Source organism: Neltuma alba, unplaced genomic scaffold (genome assembly GCF_004799145.2).
Source record: "Neltuma alba isolate B1F8T4 unplaced genomic scaffold, ASM479914v2 tig00012235_pilon, whole genome shotgun sequence".
NCBI classification, from domain to species: Eukaryota; Viridiplantae; Streptophyta; class Magnoliopsida; order Fabales; family Fabaceae; genus Neltuma; species Neltuma alba.
In genome coordinates this window covers 162275-181055 of record NW_021636765.1, presented here as the reverse complement: position 1 = coordinate 181055, position 18781 = coordinate 162275, and the positions used below count along the sequence as shown (strand labels likewise).

Genomic DNA, 18781 nt, shown 5'->3' with positions numbered 1-18781 from the left:
AACACAAATAATTAGTTACAATAATAATATAGAGACAATGTATATATAAATATATATAGGGGGAAGGGGGTAATGTAAATGCGGTAATATAAATAAATATATAAATATTACAATAGACTAACTAATATATAATAAAAATTAAACTAAAAATAAAAATAAAAATAATGCTACAGTGAGATAAACGAAATAAATATAAATTGATAAATAATGAATAAACAACATATAAATTATTAGGCCTTATTATAAATAAATTATATAAACAACATATATAAACAACATAAATAAATACGAACAAATAGAATGATAGGAAAAAATAATATATATATAAACAGTGTAAATATATATATATATATATGAGAGTTAGTGCAATATAGATAAAACAACAGTAAATATATATATATATATGTATATAAGGGTTAGTACAATATAGATAAAACAACATGGGACACTGTAAATTATATGTATATGAGAGTTAGTACAACACAGATAAAATAATGTAAAATACCATAGATACCAAATGGAGATGATACATAAATTACATCAATTATTTGAAACAAACATAATATTTTACAATGTGACAACAAAAATAAAATGACTTAAAATAAAACAGAATGTTAACATAAAATAAATATATATAACATAATGAAAAAAAAAATTAAAATGTAAAGAAAAGAACAATAGAGTAACATTATATAATATAAAACATGATAATTAAGAAAGGAGATAATATAAAGTTAATATGTAGTCAATACATAGATATATATTGTGATGATTGAGTAAGGAGATAATTAGACGATGAGAAGAGTGCATCATCTTACGAAGGGTTTATACCTCAAATTTTCAGAGCAAGGTCGTGCTGATAACGTGTTGTAAAACTACAAGAAATAAGGAGAATGAAGAGTAGAAAAGAAAGCAAGAGATAGAGAAGACAATGGCCTTTTCTCATTCACTTTGGTTCAAGGTACAAATGCCTCATGTATGCCCTCTATTTATAGGCCTCCAAGCATTGAAGTCCTATACTAAGGTTACAAAGGAATAAAGAACATCATAATAGCATTAACAATAAGAAACTCCTCCCAAAAACATTCATTAGGGAGGTTATGTAGTTTATGACACTTGAAGGTGAGGAATCCTATGAGAATTCTAAGGGTTAGGGGTTATGGACATCCACTCATGCAATATTCATAACAATCAAATTTTTACTGTTTTACTTTTTTTCTTCAATAGGCATCACACTACTTTTTTTCCATGAGTTTATTGCAAATCTCTGTTTTATCCCCCCTTATGAACACAAATCTGTCTTAAATTTTTATTTCTACCATCTCTTTATGTTCCTTTTACATATCATTGTAATTTTGTCATATATAGAAAGTGGTGTCGACATCCTGATGGTATTAGCCATTAGATGCAGAGACGGATATGAACACGGAGGGAATCAAAGGCCATCCATGGACGGAGGATGGGGGAATGTGTTCATCATGTCCTCATTTTGCTTCCTCTCTCTTCTGACCTCCATTTTTGTTTCTATTTGGTCGCGTCCTCACGTATCCCAACCAAATTACCCTTTCACCCCTCCTCCTAATTCTTTCCTAATGTTTCCTCTCCCTTCTACAGCATTGTTGGATTGACTTTCACATCTCTATATTGTTATTATTTTCACATAAAAATGATTTAAATTTTGGATCTCTAATTACATTTTACCCTTTCTAAAAGGGTATTTGGATAGAAACAAAACTATAATTTTAGTGATTTTACAGTATACGAAGTAAATGTAAAAGAGTTTATTTCGATTTGTGAAAAAAAATACTTTTAAAAAGCATTTTTAGGGGCATTCAAACACCCTCTAAGTCCCTAATTTTTTTTCCCATGACTTCAAGTCCCTAATCATATGAGCTTGCTTCACAGTGCTTGATTATAATTCTTACTTTAAAAATCATAAATCTAACCTTTTAAAAAAATATTTTTTATTAACCAAATATATTTGTACTCCTTCGGTCCTTAATATATGACCTAATTGTTGAGTTAGTTTGGTCCTAAATATAAGACCCATTTCTCATATTTATCAATTTCTCTAAATTACCCCTATAGATATTCTTTCAACCATAATCAAATACAAGAAGGAGGGGAGGTATTAAGAAAGAGGATTATGGTTGTTTAAGAAAAACGTGTCATATTTCTTATAATTAACTAACTTACCTAACTTTCTTAATCTAATTAAATTAGTTAAATAGATCTTATATTAAGGATTGGATGAGTATTATTTATATTGCACAGCTTTATCTGGTTAAATTATATGTAATTATATCATATTTTAGCATAAAGTAATAAGTATTAATGGGAGAAAAGTTACAACGGCGCCGTACACGCCAGTAATGGAAAAAGCAAGAGCACGTGGCCCTTAGAAGTTAGCAAAGATAAAACAATAAGTCAATACTGAAACGTCATCAGGATCAAATCAGAAGAAGTAAGGGTATTTCAGTAAAAGTAATGTGATCCTATCAGGATTCAGGATGAAGGTGAACGACAAATAAAGAAGTGTGTTGACACGGTGAGAAGAGCATCGAAGCAAGCAAACAAAGCTAGGGAGAGAAGCAAAGATCGTTGGCGAAAAAAATAAAACAGAGAGAGAGAGAGAGAGAGAGAGAAGATCGATCGATGAGGATGGTGAGCAATTTATTATATATGATGAGCAGTGTAATTCTGAGAAAGTGTGTGCAAGTTTACAATGAATGTTCGTATCTCTTCACCGATCTGGCTTTTTGTTTGGTATCTTCATTGAGATTTTCTGGTCTGATTTCCGGCAAAGTTCGTCGGTGGTTTCTGTCCAAAGGTACCTCCCTTGTCACCATTAACGATCATTAGGCATGATCGCTAGCTAATCACACACTTGAGCTGCACAATTAATTATTATTCTTCCATCCTTCTATTATCCCAACAATAACCTTCTCAGACTTATCAATATATAACACTACTGTTTCATGCTTGATCTGTTTTGATTTGAGGTCTGTATATTCTCATGGAGTTGGGATATCTATGATCTATATCAGCATCTTATCGGTTGAACCTTTTGTTCTTTTGCCATGGCATTACAATCCAAGGGAAACAGATTCTCTGAAGTTTTTTTTTTTCTTTTGGAAAGTAGTGTGAAGTGCTGAATTGGAACCAATTGCTAAATTTGCATTAGTTATTAAGTTTAGAAAAAATTATAAATTTAAGAGATAAAGTGAGTGATTGAAATATCACATCTAGAACTATTATCTCTTATTTTTAATATAAGAGTTAGTTTGATATTCAATTTATTTTAAGTATAAGACCCCAATACACTTTGTCTCTTATATTTATTTATTTTTTTAAAATAGTTCTTGTAATAGTTGCGTTAAAGGTTTCATCAAATAATAGTTTTAATTATTATATATATTAATAAGGGTATTTTAAAAAAAATAATATCTTTATTATAAATAACTAACTTAACTAATTTTTTAATCTTTTCAAATTAGTTAACCAGGACTTATATTAATACTGGAGATAATATTACAAACCATATGATGCTATTGACGTTCTAGTTACGGGTGAATTTTTATGCCACTATTTCACAATGACATTAGCAAACTCCTCTTAAATTAATAATTGCCAGAATTCTAATCAGGTTTGATTCCAAGCTCTTGCAAATAATAACTTCATTTTTATTTATATCAATTAATAATATAAAACTATTAGCATTATTAATCAACCAACATGAAATATTAATACTACATGTGAAATTTATAACAAGTCACTCTTACGGGTTATCAATAATATGACTTGTTTGTGGTACGTGTACTGTAAGTTTTCGCAAGGTTTACATTAATATAAAATAGTAAAACTAATAAATCCAAAAATGACCAACTACTTCTTCTTTTTTTTTGGTTATGTACAAATATATGTATTGAAGGTAATCTTATTTAGGAGATGTTTGAATAGAAATCAAACCATAATTTTAAAAATACTTTTACGATATAAGAAATAAATATATAGAAGAGTTCGTCTCGTTTTACAAAAAAAATGTTCTTGGAAAGTACTTTCACACAGCCCCAAACACCTTCTAAAATAGGTTCAAACGCCAAATGTAAAACATTGCTTCATCACAAAACAATGAAATGGCCCATTCGCCAAACTCAACGGGTTTTATTAGATATTTACTCGTAATATTTTTGCCCTTTTATGGGTAAGAGCCTAAGCCCAAAATATAAAACTCTTGGACTTAGCCCATAAACTAGTCACACAAAAACAAAAAACGAGGTGAGGTGGCATTATAGTAGTATGAGGAAAAGATAAAGAGAAGGCTATAACCCCAAAAAAAAAAAAAAAAACCACGAGAAGGGATCCGCGGAACGAAGATGACCCTCGTCCCTAGGATGTGAAGCTTGTCTTCATGGGCTACTGGCGGCAAGGAAATTGATTGTGACAAGGAAGAATAAAAATTCATTGTATAGCATAACATTTTTATATCAACAGAATTGGATATAGTAAAAGAGATTAGTTTCTCACAACATAATGAATTAAGGTTCGAATTCTCGTTGGAGAGGCATCCTCATTTGTATACTGATAGGTCAAGGGGTGTTTGGGAAACCCAAAACCATGGTTTCAGAAACACTTTTCCGCAAAACGAGGTAATCTCTCCACATATTTACTTCGTAATCCGTAAAAGCACTTTTGAAACCATGGTTTGGTTTCTATCCAAACACCCCCAAATGGGATTACTTTAAATAGGATGATATCTATGTTTTAAGGGAAAAAAAATTCATTGTATGGCACAATATTTTTTTAACGGAAAATTTTATGTACGTTTACTGTAATGCGTCAACTGATTTTGACCCGCCGCGGGGGGGGGACAAAGTGTCAACCATAGGTAGAACAACCCATCAAATCAACGGTTAAAGAAAACAAGTCACACTTCCATTTCTAATATAAAACTTAATTAATTAAAATAAATTAAGAATGTTATTTAAATTAGTTAATATTATATGTATTTTAAAACATTCTAAGCATATTTCTTAATTTTCTCACCTCTTCTCCTATTTGATTATTATTGGAGTTTGAAAAAAAATTGATAAACATATAAAATAAGTTTTATATATAGGATACACATCAACTCTTTAATTAGATTTTATATTAAAGAGCAGAGAAGTATTATATTTGCCAATTTGGCATGGCAACTTTACCACCTTTGTTTTCCTTTCATTGTCTTCAACGTTTGGTATGGACGTCTCATTTGTGTTTAATTATTTTTTTGACCTTGCATTTGTGTTTAATTAGTATCTCACAAATGCTTTTAAGTATGTTTAATACGGCGGGGAATCAACAACATGGGATGGACACCAAGTTAGGGGGAATTAAATGAGGAAAAGGAGAAAGAAAAGGGACGCTAATTGATAAAATCTGAAGAGAGACAACGAAGTGTTGACTCATCATTTCTGCAAGACAACATAAGATTATTATTGTACTCATCCGATCCTTAATATAAGATCTAATTATTAAGTTAGTTTTGATTCTAAATATAAGACTTATTTATCATATTTATTAATTTTTTCTAAATTACTCTTATGGATATTCTGTCAACCATAATCAAGTAGAAGAGAAAGAGATAGTATTAAGAAAGATGATTATGGTGTTTTAGAAAAAAAAAATCACATTTCTTATAATTAACCAACTTTCTTAACTTCCTTAATGTAATCAAATTAGTTAAATAGATCTTATATTAAGGATCGGAGGAGTATATATATAGGAACTCTGCTTAATATATTTCTAGATTGTACTCACAGAGGAGGAAAACAGTCACGGTTCTAGTAACATCATATAAGATCACATAAATATCTCTCTTTCTCTACAATTTCACATTATATATCTTTTATGATTATAGTCTTGACAATGCCAAGTCCAACGCGATATCTCTCTTTCTCTGCAATTTCACATTTTATTATATCATAGTCTTGATAATGCCAAGTCCATCGCGTCCACCAGAAAGTCTACATCCATAATATTCATAAATCATCAGTGATAATTATTAATTTATGAACATTCAAAATAATAAAAATGCGTCTATCGTATGAAATACTAAGATCTGCTGCTATCATGTAGTATCTTTAATTTCTTATATGACGCCATCTCATATACTAATGTGTTGAATATAGATATCTTTGATCAGCTAAAATTTAAGCTAGTGTCTAACAGAGAATAAGTTTGTCGACAAATCTCACATGTGGATTAGAATTTTTCTTATTGTAAGTGCCATCCCTCAATATTATTTTTTGACATTCCATCAAAATTAATCCTTAGTAATGTCTATAAATATGAGATTAACAAATCAAAAACAAGGAAAAAACCAAATGGGTCACAAATAAGAAATTTAATTACTAATAAGTCATGTCAACCTCTAACATTTACACATCACCCTCTGATATTTTGTTAGAGAAAAGACTAGCTGGTAATCAATTTCCTTATTTGAGATCTATTTATAATTGTTTTTCATTAGACAGCATACATTAATAATATTATTAGAGATCAACTACTTCATATATTGCTGTCCGCTTCTTTTAATTAAAAAAATTCTATAGAATATTGTTTCTTAAGTTTTGAGAATTGAGGCCAAGGCTAACCTGCATCTTCTCTAGTGAAACACAGAGGAGGTGTAATTCTGAACACATTCCCATAATATCCACCTTTTCCAATAAGGACTCCTAATTCTGTTGTGAATGAGGAATAAATGATCAGTTGGAAATTAAGAGGAAACGGAAACACAAATAGCTAAAACTACAGAAAAAAAGGCCATGAAATCTACCTTTCATCTGATCTAATACTTGTAATGTTTCAGTTTTTGCTGGTGTTTTAAGTTCCCTGTCATTGACAAGTTCAACTCCAAGGATCATCCCTCTCCCTCTTACGTCCCCAATTGCTAAACAAGAAACCAACTAGCTCAATAAGCAAGAAAAAAGAAAACTTTCTTATATTTTGCAAAATTAAAGAAAGATCCATGTGAAGCAAAGAATTTGCACCTTATAAACTCTGTCCTTTAAAAAAGCTAGCTATAATCCAAGGGCATGAATAAGAAGGAATAAATGCCTTACATTCATATTTGTCCTTGAGGGCAGAGAGCCTCTCTTTCAAGTAGGATCCCACAACAAACGCATTTTCTTGAAGCTTCTCCTTCTCTATCACTCTTAAAACAGCCAATCCTGCAGCAGTGCAAACAGGGTTCCCTCCAAACGTGTTGAAGTAATTTCGGCGAACCAAGACCTGAGCAATCTCTGGAGTAGTTACCACTGCACCTAAGGGAATGCCATTCCCAATGCCCTAATAACAGAAGAAAATCATGAGACAATAACATACCTATACAAAGCAAGTCCGCTTTGATGTACACTAGAGTTAGGTAACAAATGTAGAGAACAGAGAAATCGATGATCCTTTTGATTTGGCGAGTTGAGCCAATTCTTCTAGACTTAGTGAAAACTGTAATAGCTGTCAATTCGTAATCAATTGTAATCCAAGTTCTTGTGGGAAAGCTGAGGGACTGGAGAAAGAACAGTTACCTTTGCCATTGTCACAATATCGGGAACAACGCCATGGGCCTCAAATCCCCAAAAATGGCTTCCAGTGCGCCCAAACCCAGCCTGAACTTCATCAGCAATACAGAGTCCTCCAGCATTTTTAATACTGCTGCAAACTGCAGGTAGGTAACCTGGGGCCAATTCTATGATGCCCCCCACTCCCTGCCACATGTAAACAACAGTGCCATTAAGGGTATGTTTTCACTGAGATTTTACTTTAAATATGGGCCCATTTCATTTCAGAGTATAAATACTTGAATGGCTTCAGAAATGAAGGCAGCAACATTTCCAGAAGTTCCGAAGTTAATAATGTCTTGGACGTCTCTGGCATACTTTTCTCCGTCAGAACCAAAAATTCCTCTGTAAGGGTCTGGATTCACGGCATGATGAACTCCAGTCTGTTGGCCACATCAACAGAACAACATATTAATTAGGGAATTGGTAATAGGACAATTTAAAACGTCACAGTGCTCTCAGCCAAAAGTTATGTTCAATCAGTTCACGCAAGGGAGAAAGTGATAAATAAAACAAAGGAAAAGGCTATAAACTAAAAGCCGTATTTTTGTTTTCCCCCAATAATCCGAGGCCAAAGAATACACCAAGCACAACTACGTAATTTTCCCAAGGGGGTCTACATTTAGTGTAAGGCCCTCGCTTTCATTATCATGAGGTGTATAATTTGTTTTGTTAGTCTTCCCACAAAAGAAGAAAAGCAGAAACCGTACGTATGCGGACTATAAAATGAACGGCTCGTTATCATAGCAAAGCCAATTACTTTCAAAAGAAGTTGAGGAAAGCCTCCGAGTCCAACGATGGCAAACTGCGTCGATGTTACCATCATACCCACGTTTTTAAAAAACTAAAAGGTGGGTGAAAGTATGCGTCATCCACCTTAGATGTGACAATCCACTAACATTTTTTTAAAAACATATTCCTTCATCTTACATTTAAAAAAAAACTTCGAACACATAATTATTTTAAAAAAAATCATATAATATACACTTTAATTAAGTAATTTAATAATTTTTTAATCTCTTTAAATTAGTAAGCTAAATCTTATATCTAAGGTCATACTGTATATGACATGCATACAAGTCATATGTAGTACAAATGTGACTGGTTTATTACAAAGTACAAATGTTGTATGACATGTTTAGTATAGACGTATTTTCAGAGGGGCACATAAGTTATAACTGTACAAATTTTATTTCATTATAAAGAAATTATATATTTATCATAATCCGATTATGAAATTCAATAATAAAGAGATATAATTAACAAATTTGTTTGATGCATTATCACACAATCTCTGAGAAAAGCCATGTTTTTGAAAGATAAAAAAATAGAAATAGAATCAGAAAAAAAGGACAGAAAAAGAAAAGAGAAACGATAAGAGGGGAAGGAATTGAAAGATATACATACTTGAACAATATTAAATTTCCAGATGCTTTGGGCTGTGGCCCCCATCGTCCCAGCTGCATTTCCGTGGTAGGAGTTCCTGAGAGATATAACGTCATGGCATCCTGTGTACAATCTGGCCATCAATATAGCCAATTCGTTTGCTTCCGTTCCAGAATTTGTGAAGAACACCACCTTTATTCCCAATTTATAAGCACAATAATTAGCCTCAACTCGCAAACACAGTTTCCATGCTTATCTGTGTCCAACAAGTATCACCGGTGTGACAAGCGAACTACGTACGATCAGCGACAACTAAAGGGGTGTTTAGATAAAAACCAAACCATGGTTTCAGAAGTGCTTTTACGGATTACGAAGTAAATATGTGGAGGAGGTTATCTTGTTTTGTGGAAAAGTACTTCTGAAACCGCGGTTTTAAGAATGCCAAACACTCCCTAAAACATATTCTTTAGGGAATTCACATTGATATATAGAAAATTAAAATTCCTTTTTTAACCAATTTAGTGACTATGGCTACTGATTAAGTTAATTTTTTAAACAGTTCCTAATTTCACTAAAATCATTAATATACCTTTTATTTTTAAATCTCTCTTAGTGTCAGTCACTTAAAAGATAATTGAAAATTTTATTATTTATTATTATGAGTATAATTAATACTGAGAATTCTGACTAGTAGTATAACTTCTCCACCATCCTATTATTTATCTTTGCAAAAACGTGAGACATGACAATTTGATACGTATCATTCCTTATGGCACCTCTTTTCCGTTAAATACAGTGAATAAGGAAGATACGTTACTCTTATCGAAACATACGGATTCGCGTGGGGTCACGTGAAATTAGTGAATTGAATTATTAACATGAACACGTAATCTTCTTCATCAGTTTGACGACTGAAACAAGGTCTTTGAAAACTAAAGGGTTAATTAATCCACAAGTCCTTATAGTTTCAACGAATTTTGAATTAGGTTCTTATGGTTTTTTTTTTATCAGGTCCTTATACTTTACCTTTTTTTAATTAGGTTATTGTATTTATTTTTCTTTTAATTAAGTCCTTATAATTTCACTAAATTTTTAATCAGATCCATGTAGTTTTAATTTTTATTTATTAATTAAACATAAGCTTAATTAAATAGATTAATACTAAAATATAAAATATTAATAATTAAATTAAATTAATAATTATGTAATAAAAAAGTAATAGAATTAATTAATTCAGGAAAATTTTTTAGAACAATTAATTTTTTTGCTGAAAAAATTAAAATCATGATAATAATTCAATATCTTTAGAATATTATTGTTTATAAACTAATATTAAATAATATATACTATTTTATGTTTATATAATAGTACTATTAGAATTTATAAAATAAAGAATAAAAAATTCAGAGACTTAATTAAAAATAAGGTAAACTTATAAGCACTTGATAAAAAGAAAAATAAATACAAGGACCTAATTAAAAACAGGTGAAAGTATAAGGACCTGATAAAAAAAACTATAAAGACCTGATTCAAAATTAGTTAAAACTATAAGGAGCTGTGGATTAATTATGCCAAAACCAAAAGCAGAGACGTTTCAGAATCATGCAAAACAAGCAAGTAAAGCGTGAGTCATCGTCGCATCAAACACACGAATATGATCATTGATTAGGGATGCATTATTTTTTTTTAAAAAAATAAAACTGACAACTACAGAAATCATCATGAGCAAAAGTCACCTTGAGATCGCCGGGAAGTTTAGAAGCCAGAGCCTCGGCGAAATCGGCGATGGCATGGTTGAGATAGAGAACCGTCGAGTGCTGCAACCGCTTTGTCTGGTTCACTATGGCCTCCACCACATCAGGATGGCAGTGCCCGCAGCACACCGTCGCAATCCCTCCGAACGCATCCAAATACCTCCCCCCCTTCTCGTCGTACAAGTACTGCCTCTTCCCCTCCACTATGTTCACCTATCACCACCACCGTTCCGTCGTCGTCAGAATTAAAATCGGAATCAGAATCAGAATCAGCAAACATGCTAAATATTTCTGTTACTAATTCGTACGGCATTTCGTCAATTTAGGAACGAAAAATGATGGCGTGTGTGCAGAGCGACGGATTTTGTGCTCGTCGTTGTCATCAGTATTGAAATCAGAATCATCGTGTTGATCATTCAAATATTTCTGAGTAAATTCAAAGGAATTATACATATATTGAACTTGGGAAATAAATTTGTCATTCTTACTGGAGTCTTGTACAAGTGGAAGATGGAGGGGCTGAGATACTGCTTGCGCTTGGCGAGGATTTCGTCTGCGGAGGGGCCGGAGTAGGGCGGAGGAGAGTAATCGAAGGGTGGGAGTTCGGGGGTGGCGGTGGCGACGGCGTCGTTTTGCTTCTCGGGCAACTGAGACAAAAGCCGTTGCCTGCGGCTCATAGGATTCATTCGCGGCAAGAATTTCGTGGACACGTATCCCGCCATTTTTCGCGCTGAGGCCATGAGCTCCGACCTCCGAGATTGCAGGACCCGACCCGACAAATCGGATGGTGTGAGTTTTTATGTGACTCTGTGAAGGAGAGGGAGACGAAGAAGGATGGCAGAAGCGAGGAAGGTTTAAATAATAACTTGGAAGGTTATCACTGATTTGATTAGAGGGAGAAATTGGCATGTGAGTTGTGAGAAATAAATAGAAATGATGAGCACCTCATTCCAAAAAAAAGAAAAAAAGAAATGATGAGCAAACTAGAGTTCACCTCCAATTGGATTCTCACTACTTATAATTGGAATTTTCAAAATTGCATATTGCAATTTTATTCCTAATTAATCGTGGTTGAGTTAACAAAACAAACACATAAGAAAACGGAGAAGCATTACGTAGCCTGATAAGCTTGTTAGGAATACTTCAATAATGGAATGGATCGCTGCGTATTTTGGCGCCAAGGGGAAAAATTGGATTGCCAAATATGCCCTTGATACATACTACTCCCTCCGTTTCTTATTATAAGAGACATTTGATGCTTATGGCATGTTCCTATATATAATAGACACTTAAAAGTTTTCTCTACTTTTTTGTGTTGATTTCTTATTTTATTTATATTTATTTTGTTTCCAACCCACACTCTCTCTCCCTTTTTTTTTTTGATAAACCACACTCTCTCTCCCTTCCACTACTCTTTTTTTTAATAATTTAATTGTTCTCTCTCATGCTCTCTTTCCATATTAATGAGGGTATTTTTTTTAAAAAAAATTATACTTTTTAAACATTGATTATTCTTAACTAATTTTAATTTTTTTTATCAACGTAATTCGGTTATTTGTCTCTTATAATAAGGAACGGAGAGAGTAATATTTCTTCCTACCTTGAAATCAAGAATTAATAGAGGAGTTTGTTTTGATCATAAATATAAAATTTTAATTAATTTTATTTTCTAAATTTATGATTTTTTTCCCCTTAAACTCTCGTTATAGATGGTACATATTAAAATAATTAAAATAATTATTTGAGAAAAATTGATACACATTTTGGTATAAATAATAAACTAATTTTTTTAATTTATATGAATTATAGTTACTTAATTAGTTCGTTTACATTTAGAGAATAGGAGAGAGATAACTGTGGGAAGAGTTACATGAAAATAACCATATACCGTAACTCTCACTTCAAACTTCGCGAGATACACAAGTAAAATGTGTCTATATGAAATAGATTTCACACACACGTACTCTTACGCTGGACCTCATTTTAAATGTAAGAGCTATTACATCCCACACATTCTTAATATAAAAATTAGATAATTAATTTGAGAATATTAAAAAATTAGTTAAGTTAGTTATTTATCACAAATATGAATTAATCTCCTCAAACTATTCTCTTCAATCATATGCATTGGATGATCAGAAATAGTACCACTTGGTGGAATCCCTTACAATAAATAGGAATATTTTGAGAAAAAAATAAGAGACAATATGGATTAAGATTTTATATTTATGACTGAGTCAAACTTCTAGCTAGCTCTTATATTAAGAATTGGAAGTAGTAATTTGTCGTGTAATTTATACTATAAATTAATTCTTATATTAAAGATTGAAGGTAGTAGTTTGTAGTGTATTTTCACTGCAAACTAGTTTTTATATTTACGACATGAAATAGTATTATTTTATCTTCAAGTATAAAAGCATCAATGTTATCACACAGACACATAAAATTTATATAAAATCATAGTATCTTGGGTTGTAATTATAAAAGCTTGTTTGTAGCCTACAAACAAGTTCTAATAACTATTATTCATAAGCCATATATAAATGGAGCCACTCATTTCATACTCTTGAAAAAGGCAAATGTCCCGCAATTTAGATTAAGGGTGTGTTTGGATGAAACCAAACCATAGTTTGAAGAATAGCTTTTAGAGAATAGATTATGGGAAGAACAGATTCTGTGAAAAATAGATTATGTGAAGAAGTGATTCTGAGAAGTAAGAGTATTTGGATAGCTGTTATCAGAAGTATTTTTTATATATACAAATTACTAAAAAAAACATAAGTTAATATGATAATTATATAAAAGATAAATTTTATGATATATTTTAATTTGAAGGAATAAAATTGTTAATAATATATTTTTTACCAACATAATTAATAATACATAAGATAATGTAATTAATAAATAATTAATATGCGTATATATGTTTATAAGATATAAGGTTAAATATGTTTATAAAAAAATAATTGAGAAATGTTAACGTCATATTATTGTTGAGATCTACTCTGACAAGCACAATCATCTCTTCAATTTGAGCCAGAAGCAAAATGAATTCACTTCTCTTGAAACCATGGTTTTGGATTCCAAAACCATAGTTTTGGCCCAAACCATGGTTTCAAATTATTGGTTCAAAATTTATGTTGTTTGGGTGACATCTCACCAAAACTATGGTTTTGCCCAATCAGCCCTAAAAAGGAAATAGAAGACGACAATACATTGTGCGCGCGCGTGAGAGAGAGAGAGAGAGAGAGAGCATTTTAATTCGAGGCTCCACCAGATATGCATCTACCTCAAATGTCGAGCTTAGATTCGACCTACCCACAAATCCATAATGTATCGGCCCTTGATTCTTGACCATGTTCATCTTTTCGGTCTCGTCGGACTTCCATTTTCGCAAAATTGATCAGAGGTCTCATTATTTTACTATAACATTTATAAATATTATAGTGCTCCTTTCAAATCCCGATAGATTATTTGAAAGCAATTTTTTAATTATAATTTATAAATATAAAATAAGTATGTAAGGAAAATTCAGTGAGTGACATATTCCTAGGCGTTTTACATCCACTCAAAAAATCACTTTTATATTTTATGAGATAAAAATTACTTTTACAGTTTTTATGGTAAAACTTAATTAACTAATTTGAATAAATTAAAAAATATTAGCTAAATTATTTGATATGATATATTTTTTAAAAAACATCATAAATATCTTTCTTTATTTCCTCCTCATCTCTCTTGTTTAATTATTGTTGAGGAAATACAAACAGGGTTAATTTGAAAAAATTAATAAATATATAAAATAGGTCTTACATGTAAAACTAACATTAACTCCCTAAATAAATCATACATTAAGGGCCTGTTTGGCTCAATGAGAGGAAGGAGAGGGGAGGGATTTTAATGGAGGGAAGAGGAGGGGAGCAGAGTGGAATGATTTTAATATTACCTTGTTTGGATTTATGAAAAAAGAGGGAAGGGGAGGAGAGTGGAAGGATTTTAATGTTACCTTATTTAGTTCATGAGGAGAGGGGAGGGAAAAATATTTTCACACTAACAATTTTGCCCTTATTTTATTTAATATTATTTTTTTCAAATTTTATATAATGCTTAATAAAATAGAACTGTAAATAACATTTAATATCTTGAGCAATACTTATATAAAAATTCTAATGTACTCTAGAGCATAAAGTATTGTTGAAAAGAATGCTGAAGTAATGTTCAGCCGCAACTTGTACTATATCCCATCTTTGAATAAAATATTTGGTCATGCAAAGGAGAAAGCAGTGTCTGGAAACAAGAAGAAAATGATTTAGGATAGTACAGGGATATTAAAAATAAATATAGGCATAATGGTCACAACATGATAAAATATTATCATTTCTCACCAAATCCTTCCAATTTTGGAAGGGAGGTTGAGGAGGGAAGGGGAGGAAAAAATATTTTTGTGTGTTGTCAAACAGGAAGAAATGATTAAAGTCCTTCCCCCCCTCTCTCTTCTCCTCCAAATCCCTCATACCAAACACATCTTAAGGACAGAAGACTAGTAAACACCTCACTTTAATATGGTTTTTGGGGTTTGTTTAGGCGAGTAAATATACCCAACATATTTCGATGTAATACCTAACCCACATGCACCTTTCCCCATCATGAACATATATAAATGCTACATTAAACTCAACTAGATTATTGTTTAGAAATTGTATATATAGATTAAAAAAGAAGTAAATTAAAAGAAGTTATAATTGCCAACAACTAAATAATACAGTAAGATCAAAGAATCCATAGAAAAGGTAGCCCAAAATAAAGTCATAATCTCCAGAATTTTTATAAAAGGCCACACGGTAACACACAGCTTTTCGTTTATAAATAAGTGTTGGTCATATAAAAAGGATTATGATGGCTTAAGTACTAGGTTTCTATAGTTTAAACTACTATTTCGAGTCTTTAATATAAAAGTTAGTTGACTTATTTAAATATGTTAAGAAAAGTAGTTAAAGTAATTATTTATAATAAATATGTATTTTTTTTCTAAAATATTTTTGCTAATCATGTATATTAGTTAAAATTACTATTTAATAAAATATTTAACATGTGCAACTACTATAATGATTATATTAAGAAAAATAAATAAATATGAAAAATAATATATTTAGGGTCAAAATTAAATGTCAAAGTAGTCTATATTTTTTTGAGATACACATATATATCAAAGAATTTTCATTTTGCCATGTTATGTATCAACACAAATCGTGTCAATTTATGCTTGTACGATTTTAAAAAATGAATATATAATGAAACTAAAACTATATAATTTATCCATATCGGGTACGACCTTCTTTTTCCCGAGAAAAAAGAGACAAAATGGCTTTCCACATCATAGCCTCATATTGACGGTAATATGATACGCCCTTATGCGCATATGAGTGCCGTGTAGGATTTCCACAATTTATTTAAATAACCTTAAATTATTTGATATTATTGAAACCCATCTAGAAGATATCATCTTCAATGAAGAATCGGAATCAACAATCATGTTATTCTTGATGATTTATAAAACAAGATAAATTTGAGAAACTCTCAAGGTATAACATCTTTTTAAATATTACATTCAATCTGATCTTAAATATAAGAGTTAGTTTGTAATACAAATTGTATTACAAACTAGCTCAATAGAACTCTTTCATCGTTGTGTCAAAAAAGAAGTACAAAGGAAAAAAAATTCGCTAGATGATTATCACTCAGATCAGTTGTGAATTTTGATTGGAAGTTATGGTGAAACTAAACCAAAATAGAGCGAGTGAATTGTTAGATGCTTCACTGCCTAAAATAATTTGTATTATTCATAATTTATTGTTTTAAATCTTATATGATATAGATATAGATTTTTATTTTAAATTTATACACACAGGTTCTGTTTAGTTCCAACTCATTTATAAGTATACAAAAGTAATCCTTATTGCATTACTATTTCTGACTAGTTTGGTTAGATTTAACGATGATAAAAAATTACACAAGTAAAAAAGAATTGCATATTTTTCTTGGTAATATTTATTCTTAAGGGTCCCCAGAAATATTTATTGCCAGTTTGCACTCCTTGACAAAATATCGAATTTTTCCCAATATGTTAATGTGCACATTGAATTGCTGAAAAACGTAAGAAATTTTTTTTTAACAAGACAAGTGAATGACAATATGTAAACACTCATTTCATTTCACGTTACATACGAATGGAATCGAACACAAGAGCTAACAGCTAGGCAGTAAATTTAAATGAATTATTGAAAATATACACACAACCCATTCATTATATATATAAAAATAATGCTCCAATGAATAACACAACACGTCACAATCTGCTATAAAACCTACGACATGAATAAATCATCGGTTATTGATGATGAACCTCCTTTGCTGTCTTTGTTAATCTCGTCCAGAATTACAATGAGTGCCACTATGAAAGCATAATCCACGTTGGGATACACTGTCACCATGAAATTTGTTTTCCCGAACATAACGCTTTCAACTGTATGCTTCTTATGCATCTGCAATATTTTCCATAATCATTTCTCACCACATGTTAATTGTATACTACTTCCAGTCTTAAATATAAGAGCTAGTAAACTAATTTGAGTAGGTTAAAGAAATAAATTAAGTTAGCTATTTATAATAAATAAGTATTATCTTTTCTAAAATATCTTTGCTAATCAAGTTTATTGGTTAGAACTAATATCATTAGAAAGACTATTTTGACAAAGAAATAGATAAATATGGGAGATAAAGTAGATTATGGTCTTATATTTACAGTCAAAATAAAAATCAAACGATATCTTACGTCAAGGACTAGAGGTAGTATATGTAACCATTAATTAATTCTTTATTATTCTACGGAAAAACAAATAATAGATTGAGCAAATCAAATACCTGGGCAACGATGTTGTTAGATTCACCAGCATAAACAACACAAGATCGTTCGAGCCAGCTTCCTTTGATCTTAAAGTCACAAACTTGTTCCGATGTATTAGAAGCCAAGAACACATCTAATTTGGTCTTAACTAATTGGATCAGAGACGATCGTTTCAGAGTAAAGATGAGATCTTTGGGGTCGGAGCTATCTCCTCTGAAAGCTTGCCATCTATCATGTGCTGTCATGATCTGCAATATGCATATCATTTTTAATTTTATTGCTCTCTTTTTATCTCAAACTATATAATCATTTTGATAAGAATGAACAAAAAATATGGTGATGGTGGAGTTGTGATATTCAAAGTGACAAACCTTCCTGCGGAGAGTGACGACGGGGTTCTGAGCAGCGTCAAGTAAGACACGGTGGTCATGGAGGGTTAGAACAGAAGCTCGAAGCTTGAAAACGACGTTGCCGTTTAAGTCCGTGACGGTGAACTGATCGGCAACAGTGAGCACCTTTCTAACAATCGCTAGGTCCACTGGATATGGACAACAATACTGTGGCCCCACCACAGCCATCGGCGCTGGGTAAGGCGGTGCGGATGTGGTAGGGGCGGCACCGGAGGTGGAGGCATACGGCTGTGTATAAACCATGATTCAGGTCTAAAAAAAAACCGACGAGGGATATATATATATATATATAGGCCTAGCCAGTAAACACAAGTACGTATATATGTGTTGTGAATATGCTCTGAGATGATTATTCTGTTGCCTAAAGCTCATATATATGTGTGTCTGTGAATGTATTTTGATATCGGAAGTTTCAAGTTGTACACCCACAAGAACCAGTGTCGTCTTGTAGGAGGTGGCGAAGAAGTCGAAGTCATCAGAGGAAGGAAACTTTGGAGGACGAAGCCGTACGCGTCGTGGCCTTTATTTATTCATGGAAGCGTACGTCACCCTTTTAATTTTTAAATTTTATTCATTTGTCGATGATTTGACTTTAGAATGAGTCAAATTTTATCAACGATTTCTTATTAAGAAAAAAAAAGTTTAATCTTACATATAAAATTCATTTTATAATATAAGTTACGCTACAAAATAAGTTTTATATTTATAACTAGAGAAATATTACAATAA

At 31.5% G+C, this 18781-nt stretch overlaps 2 protein-coding genes across 3 annotated transcripts; both read right to left on the bottom strand.

The window, feature by feature from the left end:
* Positions 1–5759: 5759 nt before the first annotated feature.
* Positions 5760–11661, bottom strand: LOC114725244 (alanine--glyoxylate aminotransferase 2 homolog 3, mitochondrial-like). 2 transcript variants are annotated; one of them, XM_028911726.1, is made up of 9 exons: positions 11227–11661; positions 10721–10951; positions 9006–9176; positions 7838–7981; positions 7566–7745; positions 7104–7329; positions 6818–6931; positions 6636–6722; positions 5760–6005 (listed from the first exon to the last, which is right to left on the bottom strand). In XM_028911726.1, exons 1-9 carry the CDS (start codon positions 11476–11478, stop codon positions 5962–5964), a joined length of 1449 nt encoding a protein of 482 aa, XP_028767559.1. In that variant the 5' UTR covers positions 11479–11661; the 3' UTR covers positions 5760–5961. The 2 variants fall into 2 exon arrangements, with proteins under 2 accessions (XP_028767559.1, XP_028767562.1); XM_028911729.1 differs by lacking the exon at positions 5760–6005 and having other exon boundaries at positions 6677–6722; positions 6818–6873.
* Positions 11662–16879: 5218 nt separating this feature from the next.
* Positions 16880–18522, bottom strand: LOC114725252 (protein LURP-one-related 10-like). The gene is made up of 3 exons (XM_028911737.1): positions 18014–18522; positions 17660–17890; positions 16880–17280 (listed from the first exon to the last, which is right to left on the bottom strand). Exons 1-3 carry the CDS (start codon positions 18293–18295, stop codon positions 17104–17106), a joined length of 690 nt encoding a protein of 229 aa, XP_028767570.1. The 5' UTR covers positions 18296–18522; the 3' UTR covers positions 16880–17103.
* Between the last annotated feature and the right edge of the window lie 259 nt (positions 18523–18781).

Excerpts from the sequence above, each read along its gene's own strand:
- LOC114725244 (XM_028911726.1), bottom strand. The coding sequence starts at position 11,478 with ATGGCCTCAGCGCGAAAAATGGCGGGATACGTGTCCACGAAATTCTTG. Across the intron at positions 7,330-7,565 it reads ATATTGTGACAATGGCAAAG|GGCATTGGGAATGGCATTCC; the intron begins GTAACTGTTCTT and ends TTCTGTTATTAG. Across the intron at positions 6,932-7,103 it reads CCTCAAGGACAAATATGAAT|CAATTGGGGACGTAAGAGGG; the intron begins GTAAGGCATTTA and ends TTTCTTGTTTAG.
- LOC114725252 (XM_028911737.1), bottom strand. The coding sequence starts at position 18,295 with ATGGTTTATACACAGCCGTATGCCTCCACCTCCGGTGCCGCCCCTACC. Across the intron at positions 17,891-18,013 it reads TCGTCACTCTCCGCAGGAAG|ATCATGACAGCACATGATAG; the intron begins GTTTGTCACTTT and ends TGCATATTGCAG. Across the intron at positions 17,281-17,659 it reads CTAACAACATCGTTGCCCAG|ATGCATAAGAAGCATACAGT; the intron begins GTATTTGATTTG and ends AAAATATTGCAG.